This window comes from Diaphorina citri, unplaced genomic scaffold (assembly GCF_000475195.1).
Source record: "Diaphorina citri unplaced genomic scaffold, Diaci psyllid genome assembly version 1.1 scaffold1727, whole genome shotgun sequence".
NCBI classification, from domain to species: domain Eukaryota; kingdom Metazoa; phylum Arthropoda; class Insecta; order Hemiptera; family Psyllidae; genus Diaphorina; species Diaphorina citri.
The window spans coordinates 7,052-30,249 of record NW_007379153.1 but is presented as its reverse complement, the minus strand read 5'-3'; the positions used below and the strand labels follow the sequence as shown (position 1 = coordinate 30,249).

At 39.9% G+C, this 23,198-nt stretch overlaps 1 protein-coding gene across 1 annotated transcript; it reads right to left on the bottom strand.

Annotated features, from left to right (window-relative positions):
• Window positions 1–2,092: 2,092 nt before the first annotated feature.
• On the bottom strand, window positions 2,093–3,804 carry LOC103517040 (zinc finger A20 and AN1 domain-containing stress-associated protein 1-like). The gene is made up of 2 exons (XM_008482047.2): window positions 3,117–3,804; window positions 2,093–2,273 (listed from the first exon to the last, which is right to left on the bottom strand). The coding sequence occupies exon 1, from the start codon at window positions 3,498–3,500 to the stop codon at window positions 3,141–3,143; it is 360 nt and encodes a 119-aa protein (XP_008480269.1). The 5' UTR covers window positions 3,501–3,804; the 3' UTR covers window positions 2,093–2,273; window positions 3,117–3,140.
• Window positions 3,805–23,198: the final 19,394 nt, after the last annotated feature.

The following is a 23,198-nucleotide window of genomic DNA, read 5'->3' as shown; positions in this document are numbered from 1 at the left end:
TAATGAAGAACAACAAAGAGAATTTTATGTAAGAGAACCTCTGAGTCGGGCGTTGCAGTCTCATATTATGGAGCGATCAGTTATACCAAAAACCCAAGAAGGCAAAAAAGTGGTAATAAGAGGTAACAAACCGTATTCTTGATGATGGTAATGAAAAAACCAAGTACATACGTAATAGGTACTGATAGACATCCTAGTAATGAAAACTGAAGTCAGCGGACATATTGAAAACCCCAATTTTCCGATGTTTAGATTTCTTCCTCTTTGTGCCTGAAATTTTCAATGTAAAGGAACAGTCCCCTTCGGTGGCTGGATTTGTCGAACAGAGGGACCGAGGTTCAAATCCCAGCAGGGACATAAAATAACTGAGTCCAAGGAAGGAGAAAGGCCATTTGTACAGTACCAACAATACTCGCAATAATGCAAGAGACTTGCTATGTGTTAACGTTTGCACACAGGAAGTTATAGGAAAGTCTCTTGCGGAATCCAACTTGCACAAAATTCATTGCTTAAAATTTAATTTCAGCTTAAAATTTAATTAAAACAAATCAATTGATTGAATGACACACTGTTATTTTGGTAAAAGGCGTCATTCTGGGATACCTTATTCAACTTATTTCTCTCATCAATGGCATCACAAACTAGACCTCTAATGCTCTCTCTTCTGAACCTTATCGCTAACAGACTCTATTACTGATACTTATCTTGTCTTCTATACCGATGACTATATTCTGGTATAGTGATAAAGTTTGGGGGGGGGGGGGGGGGGGAATCGAACCCGCAACCTAGCACTTACAAAGGAGACGAGCAACCTTCCACAATAACTAGGCTGGCGAAATCGGACTTTTAAAACGGAATAAATTTTGCTCTCTAAAGGGGGAAATCCTTAACCCTAAGAGGCTCTTGAAAATTTCCTCCAATAATAACAAAACACGAAAGTACTGAAGTACTTTGCCCCCCCTAATAGCAAATAATAACATTTTAGAAAGAGATGGTAACAATATAAATAGAATAGGTGAGTGAGAAGGAGATAAAACAAAAGGAAGGAGGGGAAGGACAAGGAAGAGGGAGGGAGGGAGAGAGAGAGAAGGTGGGACAAGAAGGGAGTAACCTTTAGAGTAGGTACAGAAAATGTAAAAATACTTATCATAAATAACCATGATAAGTCGAACCCGCAACCTCTGGGCAGTGAGGCACTACGTTTTCCAAACTTACCTCAAACTCAACTAATGTGTGTGAACTAGCTAGAAATGTCCAATGATAAAGATGAACTATATTTACCTGAAACATACAACAAATAATCGTATTTAGAGAGAAAATAGAGATTGAGAACCGTTTTTTGCACTCTACCTAACGCTAACCTCTCAAGCAAATGGGTACAATTTTAGCCTACCAACTTGAAGAGCCTCGTTCTGACATGACGTTCTTCACGTTTTTGGAAGAAGAAAAAAAAAGCTTTCCTTCCTTCTCTCCCTGTCTTTCTCCTGTACTACCTATCTTCCTTCTCTTTTAAGAAAGAAAACATTTATCTTCATAATATTTTATGCCTCCTTTTCACTCAGGAAAAACGACAAGGAAAACACGAGAGAGGGAGGGAAGAGGAAGAGGAAGGAAAATAGGAATCATCTCAAGGAAATGAAACGAAAAAAAAAAAAAAATGTCAAAAATACAAAAGCTAAAAATGTTTGACAACATAAATTAAGTCTTCCACAATGTATTTTAACATTACGAAAGGTATAGGTAAATTTTTTATCCGTCGTCTTACAGTTATGGGAATCATAAATCGGTTAAGCCGCAGATATGGAATGTCTTCGGAGGACATTAGAAAGAGGTGATTGAAATCAATAAATGTCAAAAATACAAAAGCTAAAAATGTTTGACAACATAAATTAAGTCTTCCACAATGTATTTTAACATTACGAAAGGTATAGGTAATTTTTTTATCCGCCGTCTTACAGTTATGGGAATCATAAATCGGTTAAGCCGCAGATATGGAATGTCCTCGGAGGACATTAGAAAGAGGTGATTGAAATCAATAAGTAAACCACACAAGGTACAATTAAGGAACGTAAGTAATGAAAAACTCAATGGATGAAAACTAAAATTTAGGTTCCTCAATACGAAGGTAAAGTACTAGACATTTAATGTACCTAGTCCCCCATCAACCTCACCAGATAAAACACTCTAAGGTTTCGCCACGGGCCACAAGTTTCACAACCTCCTTTGAAGCATCGTCACTCGCCCCAGGATGCATTCTTCCTCGCCCCCAAAAGATGCCCGGACCGCGCAGGGATAGTTCAGATGCGTACAACCTTGTCAGCCACTACCAGCGGATTGGTCGCCGCGAGCAGATGCCTCCCGTACGCCTTATAGTCAAACGTACACGCATGCTCCTCCGGGTGGCGATGCCGGGGATGGTGGAAGTAAAAACAAAATAAAATATAGCCAATAATGCCAATATGTTAAAGGTAAACAAAGTTCGATTAGCAGGGGCCAAAAGATGACCGTGGATTATAGTGGAGCAGTCAGTAATTTAGCTCATTAAACATAACTTTCCTAAACATAGTCATACGGCAGCGAATGGCAGTCGGTTTATTAAAGAGACCAATAAGTAATAATCTTATTGGTTTTATTAATTTATTATGATTAGCCGGATTAGGGTTTGATTAATAAACAATATAAAAAAGGAAATAATTTTAATGAGATTAAATACCAAAGGTCTCCGGTTTATACCAAATAAGGAATGCTCTTCCACCGAATCACCCTAGTCTCAACTGACCCTTACCTAATATGCAAAATAGTAAAAACTTTTAAATAACTACAGCCAGGTAAAACTATTCAAATGCTTGATAAAGTGATAATGATAAATAATGTTAACATTTGAAATCTAATAAAGTTCATTTTTGACCAAGAAAAAAAGATGATTTCCAAACAAGAATCAAACCAAATTTCAGTATGGTTTTAATTTTAAGTCCTTGATCGGTCGATCAAGGACTTAATTCAAAAATACCTGACCATAATGCCAAATGCCCATACATGGATGTAACAAAATTTGATTGTGACATTGTTGTACTCATAAACAAATCAACAAAAATTAGAATCCTCGCCCCCAAAAGATGCCCGGACCGCGCAGGGATAGTTCAGATGCGTACAACCTTGTCAGCCACTACCAGCGGATTGGTCGCCGCCAGCAGATGCCTCCCGTACGCCTTATAGTCAAACGTACACGCATGCTCCTCCGGGTGGCGATGCCGGGGGCAAAACAGCTTCCTACACCGGCACGTGAAACTCGAACACACCGTGAGCTTCGCATTGCACTGGGCGCAGCGAGACCGCTTGTGTTTCGTCTTCTTGACGCACCCGCCCGCGACGGTAGTGCCTCCAGCAGTGGTCGGTTTACCGCCCGCAGGAGAGTTCTTGCCGGGTCGGGGTGTGCTGGGCGGGAGGTCCTTGGATATTGCCCGCACGGAGGTGTTGGATCGGGCTCGAGAGTTGACCATTGCGATGCGGAATCGTGGATGGGCTACGCCTGGAGTTGGAGCGACACGAATTTTTTGGTACTACCGTATGTAGAATTCTCTACGGAATATTGTTCAAGCAGGACGCGGAACTAGTGGACAGGGTACGTTTGGAGTTGGAGACAAATTTTTTGGTGGATCCCCTAGAATTCTCTACGGAATATGGTTTGCAGGATATTTGAAATGACAAGCGGACCTGCGATGATTGAGCCTATGAAGAGTTGTTTTTGAAATCCTTAAAACTTCGAAGTGGAACGTTAAAATTGTTGATTTTAGGGAAAACTATTTACTGAAACCTATTAGGAGAACTGCAACCCAGAATACCATCAGTAATCAGCAAGACAGAGATCCAGAAGAACGATATCATACCAGATCCAACCAGAATCTATCTCTCTATCTCAGAAGAAAGGAAGGTAGTTCAAGATATTTCAGTATTTAAATCATGATGAGGACTTTGAAATTACATGGTATCCCACTTGCTACTATGTGTGCGATGTTATTTATGTCCGGGGCATGTTTACCCATAGACTTCACATTACTGAATGGAATATGTATATTTCAGTATTTAAATCATGATGAGGACTTTGAAATTACATGGTATACCACTTGCTACTATGTGTGCGATGTTATTTATGTTCGGGGCATGTTTAACCATAGACTTCACTTTACTGAATGGAATATGGATAAATGTAGAATAATGATATGGAATATGAATGAATGATGTCATTTTTGGTCCATCTGACGAACCAACGAGCCATATTGAAATGCTAAGCGGCAAGGACTCAGGACAGCCCGAGTTATTCAAATATCGAGGAAAATATTACCGTTCTTAAAATGGCGACTGCACGCAAAAACAAAGAGACAACTTTCACGATACGCGGCGGCCGCGAGATTCCTATTTAAGGAGTTTTTGAAACAACTGGTCCACAAATGTGAATGAATGGACAACCGTAACAGTGGAGCATAAATTATGTGAGCTGAGCTGAGTTGTTTAAGCTGAGTTGCAAGCGAAAATCACATGGAATAACAAGTTCGGAATTCATTTTAAGACTTTACTTAATAATTCGGAATGATGCTATAAGAATCATTCTCAAAGAGAATTGTGTTGATATCTCCATTATTCATTAAGATACATGAGTTTTTGTAAAATCCTCCAAACACTTTTCAATAGAAATCTGTATTAGAAATCAAATCTTTAAATCTTCTTTTAGTGAAAACCCGAGGTTTGTGTTTTAGGCCCTCCTTCAATAAATCCCCTCAATAATGGTAGCTATGTGCCTATGTATCTCTATTCTATACTTATATCTCCAGATAGAATCCTATTTACTCGAGTCCTACATAGATCACGATAATGTTGGTTAGCAATATGATTAGAGTTCATATTGCCAGAGTGTCATTATAGTGATTTATTGCTATAACTCAGAGTTATTGCTTCCAGGGCAGTAGGCAATGTTGTGCATTTCCAGACTGTTTTGGATTTTTTTTTTCAAGAGGTTTGCCGCGAGATTCCTATTTAAGGAGTTTTTGAAACAACTGGTCCACAAATGTGAATGAATGGACAACCGTAACAGTGGAGCATAAATTACATATGTGAGCTGAGCTGAGTTGTTTAAGCTGAGTTGCGAGCGAAAATCACATGGAATAACAAGTTCGGAATTCATTTTAAGACATTACTTAAATTCGGTTAAGACATTAATTTCGAAATAATCATGTATCTTCGAAATCTAGACATTCCGGTCGCGAATTCATGTTGAACATAATTATGATCATTGAGTACAATCAATCCTTGCAATCCAATAAAATCCGTCGTGTTTCGTGTCGGAAAGACAAAAGCCCAAGTGCCCAAGATTCCCATCAAAAGTTGAAAAGAGCTTTGGTCTTTGTAGACCCAAAGATTGGAGGACCTTTGGCGTCTTGAATCGAAACTGTAAGATTCCTATTTAAGGAGTTTTTGAAACAACTGGTCCACAAATGTGAATGAATGGACAACCGTAACAGTGGAGCATAAATTATGTGAGGTGAGCTGAGCTGAGTTGTTTAAGCTGAGTTGCGAGCGAAAATCACATGGAATAATAAGTTCGGAATTCATTTTAAGACATTACTGAAATTCGGTTAAGACATTAATATCGAAATAATCATGTATCTTCGAAATCTAGACATTCCGGTCGCGAATTCATGTTGAACAAAATTATGATCATTGAGTACGATCAATCCTTGCAATCCAATAAAATCCGTCGTGTTTCGTGTCGAAAAGACAAAAGCCCAGTGCCCAAGATTCCCATCAAGAGTTGAAAAGAGCTTTGGTCTTTGTAGACCCAAAGATTGGAGGACCTTTGGCGTCTTGAATCGAAACTGTGTCGGTTAAGACATTAATTTCGAAATAATCATGTATCTTCGAAATCTAGACATTCCGGTCGCGAATTCATGTTGAACATAATTATGATCGTTGAGTACGATCAATCCTTGCAATCCAATAAAATCCGTCGTGTTTCGTGTCGAAAAGACAAAAGCCCAGTGCCCAAGATTCCCATCAAGAGTTGAAAAGAGCTTTGGTCTTTGTAGACCCAAAGATTGGAGGACCTTTGGCGTCTTGAATCGAAACTGTGGATTGTGTTTGTGGAAAATTACCTTGCTCCTTACCAAAAGAATTACCCCCACCAGTCACCAGTGAGCCGAAATTGAGCGAAGGTTATTAGATTAGAGCCTTTTCTGTTTACTTTATAAAATTACTGAATACGTAAACCCATTTTCATAATTCAATCATCATGATAACGACGATTGGGGGTTGAATTTTCACTCTTTTGACAACCTTCGAGATGAACAAATTTATTCATCAAAAATGTGCCATTATAAATATTATGACGTAATATCTTTAAGCCCCTCTCCTCCAAAAGATCAATCCTCTCCTTAAGGCCTCGAAAAGAAAATTTTCGGGCCAAAATATTGATGGAAAAAAGCTGACAATATAAAACCTTTTCGTTCCTTTTACAGTATTCGTTCTGAATCCATTCCCTCCTCTTTTCCTCCCTCCTTATCCCTTCAACTTGTTTTTTTTTTCTGAATGAACTTTGAACTTTAGGCACAGAGAGAGAGAGAAAAAGAGAGAGAGAAAGAGAAGGAGAGAAAGAGAGGGAGAGAAAGAGAGAGAGAGAGAGAGAGAGAGAGAGAGAGAGAGAGAGAGAAATTCGCGTTGATAAATGAAAAGTAGAAATAAAAGGCTCGGTAAGAACACAGCCTCCCAACTCAATTCTTACAAAAACACAGACCTTCTCCTCCTTTCCTTTTCTTCTTTTCCAGACTAATTGTATTTGCCAATCAATCAACTTAAGAAAAGGAGGAAGGAAAGAGGGGTATTGATTTCATCCCCAGGGATGAAATCAACGAAGAGCCAAAACACAGTTTAATGGGAGTACTTTTAATTTTGATGGGAGAAAAATTAAGTTTCTCCCCCAAGTGCAATTAAATGAAGTACCAAGCTAAATGAGTTGGGAACTTTTTTTCTTTGAAAATTAAACATTTTGTTTCAACAAACTATTGAGCACGCAACGGAAATGAAGTTTGTTTGTTTTTTTTTTTTTTTTTTTTGTTTTTTTTTTTTTTTTTTTTTTTTTTTTTTTTTTTTTTTTTCTTAAAAATTTTTATTTTTTATTTGTTTTTTATTTTTAATATTTACATACCTAACATAATATTATTGTATATATTTTTAACAATAGCTTTTTTTTACAATAGACATACCAAAAGGAGAGTCAGGAGAAGTTCGGGATTTTTCTCGAGTTCATAAAAAAATGCTGTGCAAAAAATGACGCGAAAAAGTTTAGTAGGGAAAACGTAGAAAACACGGGTTTTTTAGAGCTTTTCAAGGTCACAAAAGACAATCGATACATTTTTTTCCTCAAAAACACAGATACTATAAGTAAGACCTGCCCATCAAGTAAAAGACAGCAGTCATCAGCAGTCTCAACTTTCCAATATTTATGTGTGTGTACTGTCACGTAATGTGTCTTTACCGTTCAATTATTCCTCTGAAACTTCCATCGGGAACTGGTACTACTGCTTAATGCTAATTTTACTTTCTTTACGACCGAAAGAAATTAGAAAGCATTGCAATATTTGCAATTTCTTAATGCATTCCTTAGGTGACAATCATTTACCTACTGTCCCGGATGATGCTTTACAAATTAAGTTGTTTCTTGGTTTACATTTTTTTTTTTTCTTTTTTTTTTTACCAAAATAGATGATTAATATCCAGGTCAATATTTTTTTCTGGTATTTTAGATTAACTTCCCCCTCCCCAGCGCCTTTCTTTGTTATTCACTTTTCGGCATTAATATCTTTTCGCCTTCCCTCAACATTTTCGCGTTTTATTAACTCATCAACCTCACAGGGGCACGTCAAATTTCGCTCAAAATAGTAGAGAAACTTGAGAAAAAAAGAGGGTTTGGATAGAGGGAACGGGAACTGCTCCAGGTCTCATCGTCCGGAAAGGCGAAAGAAGTGAGACAGGAAGGAGAAAGCCAGCCGTTCCGAGAGCAAACTCAACCATGTTAGGATAAAGGTTGCCTGGGGGGGGGGGAATCGAACCCGCAACCTAGCACTTACAAGGCAGACGAGCAACCTTCCAAAATAACTAGGCTGGCGAAATCGGACTTTTAAAACGGAATAAATTTTGCTCTTTAAAGGGAGAAATCCTCAACCCTAAGAGGCTCTTGAAAATTTCCTCCAATAATAACAAAACACGAAAGTACTGAAGTACTTTGCCTCTAATAGCAAATAATAACATTTTAGAAAGAGGTGGTAACAATATAAAGAGAATAGGTGAGTGAGAAGGAGATAAAACAAAAGGAATGAGGGGAAGGACAAGGAAGAGGGAGAGAGAGAAGGTGGGACAAGAAGGGAGTAACCTTTAGAGTAGGTACAGAAAATATAAAAATACTTATCATAAATAACCATTATAATTCGAACCCGCAACCTCTGGGCAGTGAGGCACTACGTTTTCCAAACTTACCTCAAACTCACCTAATGTGTGTGAACTAGCTAGAAATGTCCAATGATAAAGATGAACTATAATTACCTGAAACATACAACAAATAATCGTATTTAGAGAGAAAATAGGGATTGAGAACCGTTTTTTGCACTCTACCTAACGCTAACCTCTCAAGCTCAAGCAAATGGGTACAATGTTAGCCTACCAACTTGAAGAGCCTCGTTTTGACATGACGTTCTTCACGTTTTTGGAAGAAAAAAAAGTTTTCCTTCCTTCCCGAAACTGTAGATTGTGTTTGTGGAAAATTAACTTGCTCCTTATCAAAAGAATTACCCCCACCAGTCACCAGTGAGCCGAAATTGAGCGAAGGTTATTAGATTAGAGCCTTTTCTGTTTACTTTATCAAATTACTGAATACGTAAACCCATTTTCATAATTCAATCATCATGATAACGACGATTGGGGGTTGAATTTTCACTCTTTTGACAACCTTCGAGATGAACAAATTTATTCATCAAAAATGTGCCATTATAAATATTATGACGTAATATCTTTAAGCCCCTCTCCTCCAAAAGATCAATCCTCTCCTTAAGTCCTCGAAAAGAAAATTTTCGGGCCAAAATATTGAGGGAAAAAAGCTGACAATATAAAACCTTTTCGTTCCTTTTACAGTATTCGTTCTGAATCCATTCCCTCCTCTTTTCCTCCCTCCTTATCCCTTCAACTTGTTTTTTTTTTCTGAATGAACTTTGAACTTTAGGCACAGAGAGAGAGAGAAAAAGAGAGAGAGAAAGAGAAGGAGAGAAAGAATATTAATATCTTTAAGCCCCTCTCCTCCAAAAGATCAATCCTCTCCTTAAGTCCTCGAAAAGAAAATTTTCGGGCCAAAATATTGATGGAAAAAAGCTGACAATATAAAACCTTTTCGTTCCTTTTACAGTATTCGTTCTGAATCCATTCCCTCCCCTTTTCCTCCCTCCCTATCCCTTCAACTTGTTTTTTTTTCTGAATGAACTTTGAACTTTAAGAGAGAAAGAGAGGGAGAGAAAGAGAGAGAGAGAGAGAGAGAGAGAGAGAGAGAGAGAGAGAGAAATTCGCGTTGATAAATGAAAAGTAGAAATAAAAGGCTCGGTAAGAACACAGCCTCCCAACTCAATTCTTACAAAAACACAGACCTTCTCCTCCTTTCCTTTTCTTCTTTTCCAGACTAATTGTATTTGCCAATCAATCAACTTAAGAAAAGGAAAAACTATTTCTGAGTGGGAACAGTCGAGTACATGGACTGCTGGCCGATAGGAGAAGGGCTGAAAATAACATCACCTACGTCGATATACTAACATTTACATATCAATAAGGGGTACTTGTTCATAAATCACGTCAATGGAAAATTTCTACAGAAAGGAGCTATCACAAATGAAAAGTGGCCAGTGTTATTATAGGCCTATAGGGTTAGGTTAAACACAAAAAGGAGCTTCCTTTTTCATTGTCGTCGCTTCTGAATAATTACCTCATAAGGGTAGCAACAAAGAGCAACAGATCTCATACTCCAAGATACCCCAATCAAGTGCTAACTTTCGCCACACCCTGAACAAGATTACTGGCAAAAGATTGAAGCCAGCACCTACAAGGATGAAGAAGTTCCAGAACATACGGAGTACGGACACATGTGTGCGATGTGCAATGGGTCAGAAAAGTTGTAAACTTCTCCGCTCTGAATTATTTTGTTCTTTCCCCCTCTAAACATTTTGTCCAAACTTCCAAGAGGAGTTGGCACATTCTATTTCCAGAGCTGGGCGGCTCAACACGAGAATTATCAGCGTTTTTTTAGTGGGAGGATACGTTTCCCCCCGATATAAGGAAGTTATGAGCGCCGAGAAGCCATATTTCTTCCATCCATGGAGGTATCCGAGGTATGAAGGCCCAAGAACGGGCACAACAAGGATCACTCTTTCAAGTTAGATTGGAAGTTTTGAAGGTGGAAGCTTTGGAAGCGCTAGGTCAAGAGTTCGACTCCCTAAAAGGGCAAACTTTGTGCAATGGGTCAGAAAAGTTGTAAACTTCTCCGCTCTGAATTATTTTGTTCTTTCCCCCTCTAAACATTTTGTCCAAACTTCCAAACAACGTTAAAATAGGATAGAAAGAAAAAAAGTGTAATATCCTTATAATACCCACCCAATAGGTTCGTTTCAAAAAAAAGGTTCAAGGCAAAAGCTTTCTACATAATTTATTAAAATGAAGTTTCGCAGACTTTCCGAACAAGCGCTTTAATAATATGAAAATTCAAACTAAACTAAACTTTACAAAAAAAAAATCCATTTTACGAACAATATTCTTCGTTTTATTTTGTACCTAGAAAAATTATCTAAATTTGTCGAGAAACTTTTCCTTTCTTACAAGCTAGAATGCTCTAGATTCTGGTTAAAAGGATCTCCGTACAAATTTGTTATTGCTAGAAAAAAGGAGGACGAAACGCACAATAGACCACCGAAACGTCTGTGGCGGAAAAATCTTCAGGAAAGAATAGAGGAGTCAAGGGAGAAGTGTTCTATTAAGTACAAAGAGGAGTTGGCACATTCTATTTCCAGAGCTGGGCGGCTCAATAGAAAAAGAATTATCAGCGTTTTTTTAGTGGGAGGATACGTAATTCCCCATCCAAGGAGGTCATGAGCCCTGAGAAGACATAATTCTTCCCTAAGGATATATCTCAGGTATGGAGGCCCGAGAACGACCACAATAAGGACCACTTTCACCCAGGAGATGGTTGTTTGACATCCTCTATGAAAGAATCCAGCCTCCTTTGGAAGGCTCGGTCGCGAGTTAGATTTCCTCCTAGGGCGAACTCCATCCTAAACAGATGACGTTCGTTCTCGGAACGATTGGCTTTTTCCTATCATGTCCACAACTTCTCTTTTAGATTTCTGGAGACTTTATCTAGACTACTGGGTATTGGGGTAGAAGAATCGTTAGTCCTATTGTGAACAGGCAAAAATCTTCCAATTTCTAGGTTTCCCACTGACGGTCTGAAGACTAATGAAGTCGGAGCTTTTTCCGACACACATATTCCGGGCCTCTGTCCACACATAGATGACTGCCGTGGATCGACGAGATGAATTTATGTCGTCGAGGCAATGTGGACGGTTTCAGTTGAAATCGATCGATCGACCGTCGAAAATGTGACACATCTTACCAGACCTAAATCTGTTAGAGAGAGTCGGAGCATGTGCCCTGGAACGATTTAAGTGACGATGTAAAATATTATCTCCCATCGCGCTGGAAACATGAACACAGGCAGCACCGCAGCACATCGGCAGGCTTCCAGAATTTCTCCTCTCGCGTGATTCCCAGCCACTTCCCGAGGAATGTGAAATTTTGCTTCCATATAAAAAAGAATTAGGGACAGGGATAGGAATTGTTTCGAATTTCTTCTCAAAACTCCCACTTCCCTCTCTACAGGGTGTTCTAATAGATGGACATGGGAGTAAGGGGGTATAGATTCAGCCAGGTTCTTAGGACCCAACCTCTAACTCCGACTTTAGTCGCAGTGACATATGACTTGAATATAGCCGATGGCCTTACTTATACCAATACCCCAATTCATCAGAACAGTACGAACAACACACTTTTAAATAGAAATCTTCTTATCCGTCTGACCTGGACGTCAGTCTTCAAACAAATCTCAATCTTCTAACTGTCAATAATTGTCAAAGCTTTTGATTATGACGAATGATGATGTTAAAAAGCATTGTCCAACGATGTCTCACAATCGACCATACCAATGCCGGTAACAGATATACTGTCAGTAGGACAGCATTAACCAGAAAAGGACCATCCATAAGGCAATTCCTCTTATGGATGGTCCTTTGCGGCTTAATCCTGTCCAATAATCACCAAGAATCTAGGTAATTGTTTCGAATTTCTTCTCAAAACTCCCACTTCCCTCTCTACAGGGTGTTCTAATAGACGGACATGGGGGTAAGGGGGTATAGATTCAGCCAGGTTCTTAGGACCCAACCTCTAACTCCGACTTTAGTCGCAGTGACATAGGACTTAAATATAGCCGATGGCCTTACTTATACCAATACCCCAATTCATCAGAATAGTACGAACAACACACTTTTAAGTGGAAATCTTCTTATCCGTCTGACCTGGACGTCAGTCTTCAAACAATCTCAATCTTCTAATTGTCAATAATTGTCAAAGCTTTTGATTATGACGAATGATGATGTTAAAAAGCATTGTCCAACGATGTCTCACAATCGGCCATATCAATACCGATAACAGATATACTGTCAGTAGGACAGCATGAAGCAGAAAAGGACCATCCATAAGGCAATTCCTCTTAAGGATGGTCCTTTGCGGCTTAATCCCGTCCAATAATCACCAAGTATCTAGGTAATACTGTCAATACAAGAGTGACCGGGCAATATTACCTGGTAATATACACACCATAGTTACTCGGCAATATTGCCTGGCAATGACAACTGTACCGACAAGTATGCCAGAGCCAGAAAACATATGGATCTGACACTCGGGACGTATTAAAATTTCAAATGGGGGGGGGTGCTCCGTAGAGTTTACAGCAGTTGCTTGGTGCTCCGCGGCCAAAAAAAGTTTGAGAACCACTGATCTAGACTACTGGGTATTGGGGTAGAAGAATCGTTAGTCCTATTCAGGCATTATAAACAGGTTATACACCTAACATTTTTCTATTTTTTGTTCAGTTTGTTCTTCCCTATCCGAAAGAACCATAAGAAATACACAGAGTGCAGAGACTGCGGGATAGAAAACTTTTCCTCGCTCGCCTAATATTTGAGTTTCGTTTATGTTTTTAGTTTGATAACTACAAGTTCGGCCATGCCTTTTCCACAAGTTTGGCCATGCCTCGGGATGAACTAGCGGGATTCCGGAGCGAAGCGACGGAATTCAGCTAGTCGGATTTGTACGCCGAAGGTCTCGGGTTCGATTTGGGAGGGTCGGTTTTTACTGCCCTTATCCTATAAGATAGGAAGGAAAGTAATGTAATCGACAAAAAAATGGATGCTCAGTTTTTAGTGCCAAAACACGTTATGAGGTCCCTAGAGTCTTTAAAGGTTCAGTCATTGGTCCGTGTGTGTGTGTGTGTCTGTGAGTCTGTCTGTAAACAAAATATCTCGAGAACAGACGAGCGATTTCTGTGGCCGCTAGGCTTGTACGCCGAAGGTCTCGGGTTCGATTTGGGAGGGTCGGTTTTTACTTCCCTTATCCTATAGGATAGGAAGGAAAGTAATGTAATCGACAAAAAATTGGATGCTCAGATTTTAGTGCCAAAACACGTTATGAGGTCCCTAGAGTCTTTAAAGGTTCAGTCATTGGGCCGTGTGTGTGTGTGTGTCTGTGAGTCTGTCTGTAAACAAAATATCTCGAGAACAGTAAGATACACCACCGTTAAAATTCCGAGGGAAAGGGAAGCTGACACGTCTTGAGTCGCCCGGTATACTCTGATCCGATATATCCAAAGCATATGGAGGTTTTTTCAATAAACCATAGCTAGTTTAATATCTTGTTCAAAGCGATAGGTAATTACTTTGAGCCGTACATGGAGATGAAGTGTGATGTATTTGTTCAGCTTAATGTGACTGACACGGTTATTTACGATCGAACGTGAGTCTGATCACAATTATGACGATAATCATACGTAGGTACTAACTAAGGCAACTCATGACAAATTTATCTTGCAAAAATTTAGTTCTCTTGTAAATCTTATCTGAAGACTTTACGCCCTGGGATAAGCGTGCTAGATTCGTAGAAGCTTAACCCATTCCTTTAGGGCTGTTTGCACCTACACTTAAGCCTCGGAGTAGAGTTTTTGTGCTACTTGTCGACTATCACATGTACCAAAAACCAATGTTGGTACAATCAGGTCATGCCCTAAAGACCCCTGAACTAAAACCAAAAAAAAAAACAATAACCCCAGTACCAATAAACACAATGAAGACTCTCTACAACCTCAACCAGAATCGGACCAGAACGTCAAACCACATACCGCAATTAAGAACATAATTCCAACGAAGGTTGGGGACGGTAACAGGTACAATGTAACAAGTGAAATTTGCAGTCCTCTCATGCAATCATAAAGGACGGGCACCCAACTTACAGAAATTTAAATCTGCAGTCCTCTCATGCAATCATGAAGGACGGGCACCCAACTTACAAAAATTCCAAGTATTTTTTAGAAACAAACCACAAAGGGAAAGGAACAGGATGAAAGGGAAGGAGAAATGCAGGGATAGCAGAAGAAAAAGAAGAATGAGGAGGAAAACTGGGGGGGAGGAAGAAGAAGAACAAGAAAGAGGAGAAAGAAAGAGAAGGAGGAAAAGAACATGAAAGAAAAGAGCGAAAGGAGAAAAGAGACAAGATAAAAGAAGAACAATTTTCAGCATACAAAAGAAAGAGATAGCGCATCAGACAAGACAAAAAAAATGTAATTAGTCAAGTCTTCTCCTTTTCAACCCACCTCTTATGATTAGTTAGCTACGATCGAACGTGAGTCTGATCACAATTATGACGATAAATCCATAACCGAGCTGACAAACCTGTGGTGATCTGATAAGTCATTCAAGGAATGATGGATTTATCATCACCAGGGAATGATATTGGACGTGATATAGACAATGGCTATGGCAATGCACCTGTGTACTGTTAAGACACCAGTGACTACCAACTGGTTCACAAGATCCCAGTTATTAGAACTGTTTCTGCCTACAGTTAGTACTGTCAACTCTGCGGAACTGTCAGTACTAAGCAGTATCTAAATGAAACCCTCCTTAGACTTTTCATAACCGAGCTGACAAACCTGTGGTGATCTGATAAGTCATTCAAGGAGTGATGGATTTATCATCGCCAGGGAATGATATTGGACGTGATATAGACAATGGCAATGCACCTGTGTACTGTTAAGACACCAGTGACTACCTACTTACTGGTTCACAAGATCTCAGTTATTAGAACTGTTTCTGCCTACAGTTAGTACTGTAAATTCCGCGGAACTGTCAGTACTAAGCAGTATCTAAATCAAACCCTCCTTAGATTTTTTCAAGGGTTTAACCTCATTCTTCGCTCGCCTAATATTTGAGTTTCGTTTATGTTTTTAGTTTGATAACTACAAGTTCGGCCATGCCTTTTCCGCAAGTTCTTCTAACTGCTAAGGTTTTTAATATGACGGGGGTTTTTACCGACCAATCGGTGACAGGCTACGCACCTCATCACAAGAACCTCACCCACCCTGAGTAGGGCTGGGAAAAGCCAGCAGCATCTGATTGCCTAGACGGTCACCCATTGGATAGCAAACCCCGTGCAACTTTCCTCCCCACAGTCATCCATTGGGAACATGTGAAAAATTAAACACCAAAACTAAAGCACAAAGTACACAAAAAGAAAAAAATTGCATCAGAAGAACAAAAGATATCCAGTTATTACCACCGCAAACCTGATCACTCAATACACGTAATTACCCAGAAACTCCCAGATTAGATAGAAGATATGGGATTTTTTCCTATAGGTACTCGACCATGGGATTTTTTCCCTATGGGTATATGCATCTACTCTGGCAGATAACACAATATTACATTGAATGCGGCAATATTTTATGACACGTTCTCAATAACAAAATGGAACTAATAAACAACTGAGTACACTTGTTCTCCTAATGGAGATCACAGCGACGTATATTTTAGGAGGAAAAGATGAAGAATAATGAGAAGAACAAGGAATCGCAGGAGGGGAAGGGAAAGCAGAAGGAGGAGAAAAAGGAATGGTTAAGTTGAAGGAGAAGAAGGTAGTGGAGAGGGAAGAGAAGGAGAACAGGGAAATAAAGAGGGGGAAAAGGAGAGGAAGTGGAAAGAGATAGAGAAGAGAGAGGAAGAAAAAGTCTCTGTTCCAGACTAGTGATGGGAAAAATGAAACTTTTCGGGGCTCCGGATCCCAGGTTTCGAAACGCTCTAAGGTTTCGGATCTGAGTTCCGAAACTGAAACCGAAACCTTGAAACCTTCGGGTCCGTTACGTAACGAAGCAGAGCGGTTTCATGAAACCGGATCCGTATTCTCGGTTTCGAAACCGCGTTTCGAAACAGTTTCATGAGACACATCACTATTCCAGACATGTCCATGTCAAGTCATGAAATCTAACGACGTATATCTGTTAATTGGGAAGAGGCAGACATTTGTTCGCAATTTGTCAATTTAGAAGAGTATTAATCCATGTCTTAAGTTGAATCAAAGAGCAGGGACCAAGAATGAAGCATATACTGGTGGTATAAATGAGTTTGGCAGAGATTACCACAGGCAATTTATCACACATCAGCTGACACAATGTTTTCAGTTTGTCAGTTTAGTAGAGTTTTTGACTGATGCCTCAAATTCCATCAATTAGTAGGGGGACCAAGGGTAAAGAACATACTGACGTGATGTGAATGGGTTTGGCAGAGATTGCCACGGGCAATTTATCACACATCAGCTGACACAATGTTTTCAGTTTGTCAGTTTAGTAGAGTTTTTGACTGATGCCTCAAATTCCATCAATTAGTAGGGGGACCAAGGGTAAAGAACATACTGACGTGATGTGAATGGGTTTGGCAGAGATTGCCACGGGCAATTTATCACACATCAGCTGACACAATGTTTTCAGTTTGTCAGTTTAGTAGAGTTTTTGACTGATGCCTCAAATTCCATCAATTAGTAGGGGGACCAAGGGTAAAGAACATACTGACGTGATGTGAATGGGTTTGGCAGAGATTGCCACGGGCAATTTATCACACATCAGCTGACACAATGTTTTCAGTTTATCAGTTTAGTAGAGTTTTTGACTGATGTCTCAAATTCCATCAATTAGTAGGGGGACCAAGGGTAAAGAACATACTGAATGGGTTTGGCAGAGATTGCCACAGGCAATTCATCACGTCAACCGACATGTTTGCAATTTGTCAGTTTAGAAAGGTTTTTGATTGATGCCTCTCAGCTCGTCATCATTTGACACCTTGACCCACGTCACGTTTTTGATGACATGCCCATAATTTATCATCCAAATGTCCATTTGGACGTATACCTACTACAAATGCTTGGAATAATCTCCTAATACTAGTATATGTACCTTCCCGGAGAGTCAAACTTCGTCACTTCGATAGGCATGTATTAAACTTAATCCTATTGGCAGACGCATTAAGAGCTCGTCATCATTTGACACCTTGACCCACGTCACGTTTTTGATGACATGCCCATAATTTATCATCCAAATGTCCATTTGGACGTATATACCTACCTACTACAAATGCTTGGAATAATCTCCTAATACTAGTATGTACCTGCCCGGTGCCCGGAGGGTCAAACTTCGTCACTTCGATAGGTATGTATTAAACTTAATCCTACTGGCAGACGCATTAACACGTTAAATACACCGATGATGTAACGTAACATCGGTTTCCGGCGGATTAACCAACAAGCGTTAACAAATCACCGTTAATGATTAAAAAATCACCGTTAATGATTAAAAAATCACCGTTAATGATCAACAAATCACCGCCAAAAGCCATGTTATCAGGACGGCTGAGTATTCGGGTCAAAAAGTTCGGCAGGTTCAGCTGGCTATTTCGTGGTGCACTCAAAGCGTACGATTGAAATTTCAGCCCAAAAGGTGAGGCTTAAAAGTCCGATATCCAGCCTAGTTAGCTTAGTTGGTAGTGCGTCTGCCTTGTAAGCGCTAGGCCGCGGGTTCGATTCCCGCCCGGGGCGGATTTTATCAGTTGGTAGTGCGTCTGCCTTGTAAGCGCTAGGCCGCGGGTTCGATTCCCGCCCGGGGCGGATTTTATCCTGATGGGAAATGTTCGTTCTCGCAACGGCTGGCTTTCTCCTATCCTGTCTTCCTTCTCTCTTCGATTTCAGGACGATAAGATCATAGCAGTTACAGTTCCCTCTGTTAAGCCTCTTTAAAAAAAGTCCGATATTGATATGCATTTATTTATAGGTTTAATTAGAGGACAGAGGGAACTGTAAACGCTAAGAGAGCTAAGGTCATTGTCCCGAAATCGAAAAGAAAAGGCAGACAGGATAGGAGAAAACCAGCCGTTCCGAGAACGATCCTCATCTGTTCCGGATAAAGTTTGCCCCCAAGCGGCAATCGAACCCGCGACCTATAAGCGCTTACAAACGCGCCACCTTTCAAGATAACTAGGCAGGCTATGACTTTAGCAGGGCTGTTTCTCTCGTGCCAAAAATCAAGTGCTTATTGCTTAATATAGGGATGATAAGGATCAGGGATCTAATAGTACATTTTGTAGCTGTCAGCAAGTTAGGAGTTATTAATGGGAGATTTTAATAAACCTTTCAGCACCGTAAGCGCTTACCTACCTGAATCCTACACGACTTATGGCATGTACAGGCATCATTACCACGTCGTTAGGAGGTACAACATTTTTCACACGTTCCGAATTTTTTTTCACAAGTGGCTTCTGAGGAGGAGAGGAGAAAGAACAGGAAGGTAGAGGAGAAGAAGTAAAAAAGGTAGAGGAGTGAGAAGTATTGTTTCGAATTTCTTCTCAAAACTCCCACTTCCCTCTCTACAGGGTGTTCTAATAGACGGACATGGGGGTAAGGGGGTATAGATTCGGTTCTTAGGACCATACCTCTAACTCCCACTTTAGTCGCAGTGACATAGGACTCAAATATAGCCGATGGCATTACTTATACCAATACCCCAATTCATCAGAATAGTACGAACAACACACTTTTTAATGGAAATCTCCTTATCCGTCTGACCTGGACGTCAGTCTTCAAACAATCTCAATCTTCTAATTGTCAAAGCTTTTGATTATGACGAATGATGATGTTAAAAAGCATTGTCCAACGATGTCTCACAATCGGTCATACCAATGCCGATAACAGATATACTGTCAGTAGGACAGCATCAAGCAGAAAAGGACCATTCATAAGGCAATTCCTCTTATGGATGGTCCTTTGCGGCTTAATCCTGTCCAATAATCACCAAGTATCTTGGTAATATACTGTCAATACAAGAGTGACCGGGCAATATTACCTGGTAATATAGTCACCATAGTTACTCGGCAATATTGCCTGGCAATGACAACTGTACCGACAAGTATGCCAGAGCCAGAAAACATATGGATCTGACACTCAAGACGTATTAACATTTCAAATGACTACCACAAAGTCCCTCAAGATATTCCACATACCTAAAACGATTCCTACAAGGTACTCAGATTTAACTAATAATAGTCACAGCTACTTACAATTGTCAAGTACATAGGATAGAGAGATATATAGAACATAATTAGGTACATATGGAATAGGATTACAGTAATCCGCGAGCATTAATAAAACGATTCCTACAAGGTACTCAGATTTAACTAATAATAGTCACAGCTACTTACAATTGTCAAGTACATAGGATAGAGAGATATATGGAACATAATTAGGTAGTAGGTACATATGGAATAGGATTACAGTAATCCGCGAGCATTAGGCTTCGGTCTTATCACTCCATGTTATCACAACAATTACGATAATCTATTACTTAGAGACAACTATAAGTATACCGGATGGACCAGTACTTGTGGACATCTTATATTATAAGAACGAGATCCATTCACATTTCACACACTGATCGCTCTATCTCTAGAACCACAACACCTACTTTGATATGGTGACCAAAAGAGGGGAAGGAGAGAGGGAGAGGACAAGAAGGAGAGAAGAGGGGAAGAGAACAGAAGGGGAAGGAGAGGGGGAAGAAAGGTATTTCCAGTTACAAATTTGATATGGTGACCACAGGAGTGGAAGGAGAGAGAGGAAGGGAGGGGAAGGAAAGAGAGAGGAAGGGAGGATAAGGAAGGAGAGGATGGAGGAGAAGAAAAAGTGAAAAAAGTCGTGGGAAGGGGAAATGAAAAAAAAAAAATTCGACATGCTACCTTCTTCTGGCATTTCAGGCATGGAATACCTACCACTACCAACCTACATAACACCTACCTAGTTGGTAGGTACCCACATAGAACCTATGTACCAACCTACATACCTATACTTATATCTGTAAACTACTACCTACTAACCTTTCAGTATCTACAACCTACATACCTTCGTAATACCCACCTCCCAATTAGTACAGGTACCTCTCTAATTAGGCTTGCCAAATATCCAAAATGTCGATTCGGGAAGCGAATCCGCGAACATAATTGCCAAATCAAAAATCTTCCAATTTCTAGGTTTCCCACTGACGGTCTGAAGACTAATGAAGTCGGAGCTTTTTCCGACACACATATTCCGGGCCTCTTAATCTGTGTCCACACATAGATGACTGCCGTGGATCGACGAGATGAATCTATGTCGTCGAGGCAATGTGGACGGTTTCAGTTGAAATCGATCGATCGACCGTCGAAAATGTGACACATCTTACCAGACCTAAATTCTGTTAGAGAGAGTCGGAGCATGGTCGGCCTATCATCTATGAAATCCGTCTATTTGTCTTATGAAAATCAATGTGCTAGCAAGAATTGAACCATTTTCTTCATCCATTGAATTTATGTCGTCGAGGCAATGTGGACGGTTTCAGTTGAAATCGATCGATCGACCGTCGAAAATGTGACACATCTTACCAGACCTAGATTCTGTTAGAGAGAGTCGGAGCATGGTCGGCCTATCATCTATGAAATCCATCTATTTGTCTTATGAAAATCAATGTGCTAGCAAGAATTGAACCATTTTCTTCATCCAGTTCACAATGTCATTCTTCGCAATGGCATTATCTAATGAAGTGTTATTGATTGCAATACCAGTATCTGATTTGGAATGCGGTTTAGTTCGGTTCAGGAATTCAATGAGTGGGACAGATAAGGAGATTATGAAAGTGGTACTGGAGTGACAATGACAGAATATAGGCATTGTGTCGGTAAATGGGGTGCGATAAAAAGGGGGTAAAAAGTTTCACCTTGGTATTATTGGTGTTACATTATTATTTCATTTTATTAATCGTAATTTATAATAGACTCTTGAGTGGTAGGTAACCAATAGGCGAGGTTTACATGCGAGCCGGAGGCGTTCTCTACCACCTAACCCTTAGAGCTCCATCATAATGATGCGATCAAATGCTCAAATTAATCCCATAACACTCTTACTAAGTTCATACGTATAGGTACTAAGGTAACTCATGACAAATTTATCTTGCAAAAATTTGGTTCTCTTGTAAATCTTATCTGAAGACTTTACGCCCTGGGATAAGTGTGCTAGATTCGTAGAAGCTTAACCCATTCCTTTAGGGCTGTTTGCCCCTACACCTAAGCCTCGGAGTAGACTTTTTGTGCTACTTGTCGACTATCACATGTACCAAAAACCAATGTTGGTACAGTCAGGTCATGCCCTAAAGACCCCTGAACTAAAACCAAAACAACCAATAATGCATTAAGCTTCGGTCTTATCACTCCATGTTATCACAACAATTACGATAATCTATTACTTAGAGACAACTATAAGTATACCGGATGGATCAGTACTTGTGGACAATCGGATATAAACGTTGAGTTCTTTTACGAGCGATTTCTGTGGCCGCTAGGCTTGTACGCCGAAGGTCTCGGGTTCGATTTGGGAGGGTCGGTTTTTACTTCCCTTATCCTATAAGATAGGAAGGAAAGAAATGTAATCGACAAAAAATTGGATGTTCCGTTTTTAGTGCCAAAACACGTTATGAGGTCCCTAGAGTCTTTAAAGGTTCAGTCATTGGTCCGTGTGTGTGTGTCTGTGAGTCTGTCTGTAAACAAAGTACCTGCCAGTACCAATAAACACAATGAAGACTCTCTACAACCTCAACCAGAATCGGACCAGAACGTCAAACCACATACCGCAATTAAGAACATGATTCCAACGAAGGTTGGGGACGGTAACAGGTAAAATGTAACAAGTGAAATTTGCAGTCCTCTCATGCAATCATAAAGGACGGGCACCCAACTTACAGAAATTCCAAGTATTTTTTAGAAACAAACCACAAAGGACAAAGGGAAAGGAACAGGATGAAAGGGAAGGAGAAATGCAGGGATAGGAGAAGAAAAAGAAGAATGAGGAGGAAAACTGGGGAAGAAGAAAGACAAGAAGAAGGAAGAGGAGGAAAAAGAGAAGAAAGAGGAGGAGGATGAGGATATAAAGGACAACAGTGAGAGTAGAAAAGAACAACAACGAAAACAAACAGTAAGAAGGGACCGAATTTTCAGCATACAAAAGAAAGAGATAGCGCATCAGACAAGACAAAAAAAATGTAATTAGTCAAGTCTTCTCCTCTTTAACCCACTTCTATATGATTAGTTAGCTACACAGTTAAATGTGATTAGTGGAGTAATTTCACTCCTCCGTCGTAAGAAAAAAAGTCACCATAGCTAGTTTAATATCTTGTTCAAAGCGATAGGTAATTACTTTGAGCCGTACATGGAGATGAAGTGTGATGTATTTGTTCAGCTCAATGTGACTGACACGGTTATTTACGATCGAACGTGAGTCTGATCACAATTATGACGATAAATCCATAACCGAGCTGACAAACCTGTGGTGATCTGATAAGTCATTCAAGGAGTGATGGATTTATCATCGCCAGGGAATGATATTGGACGTGACAATGGCAATGCACCTGTGTACTGTTAAGACACCAGTGACTACCTACTGGTTCACAAGATCTC

Coding starts and splice junctions, on each gene's coding strand:
- LOC103517040 (XM_008482047.2), bottom strand. CDS start 3,500: ATGGTCAACTCTCGAGCCCGATCCAACACCTCCGTGCGGGCAATATCC.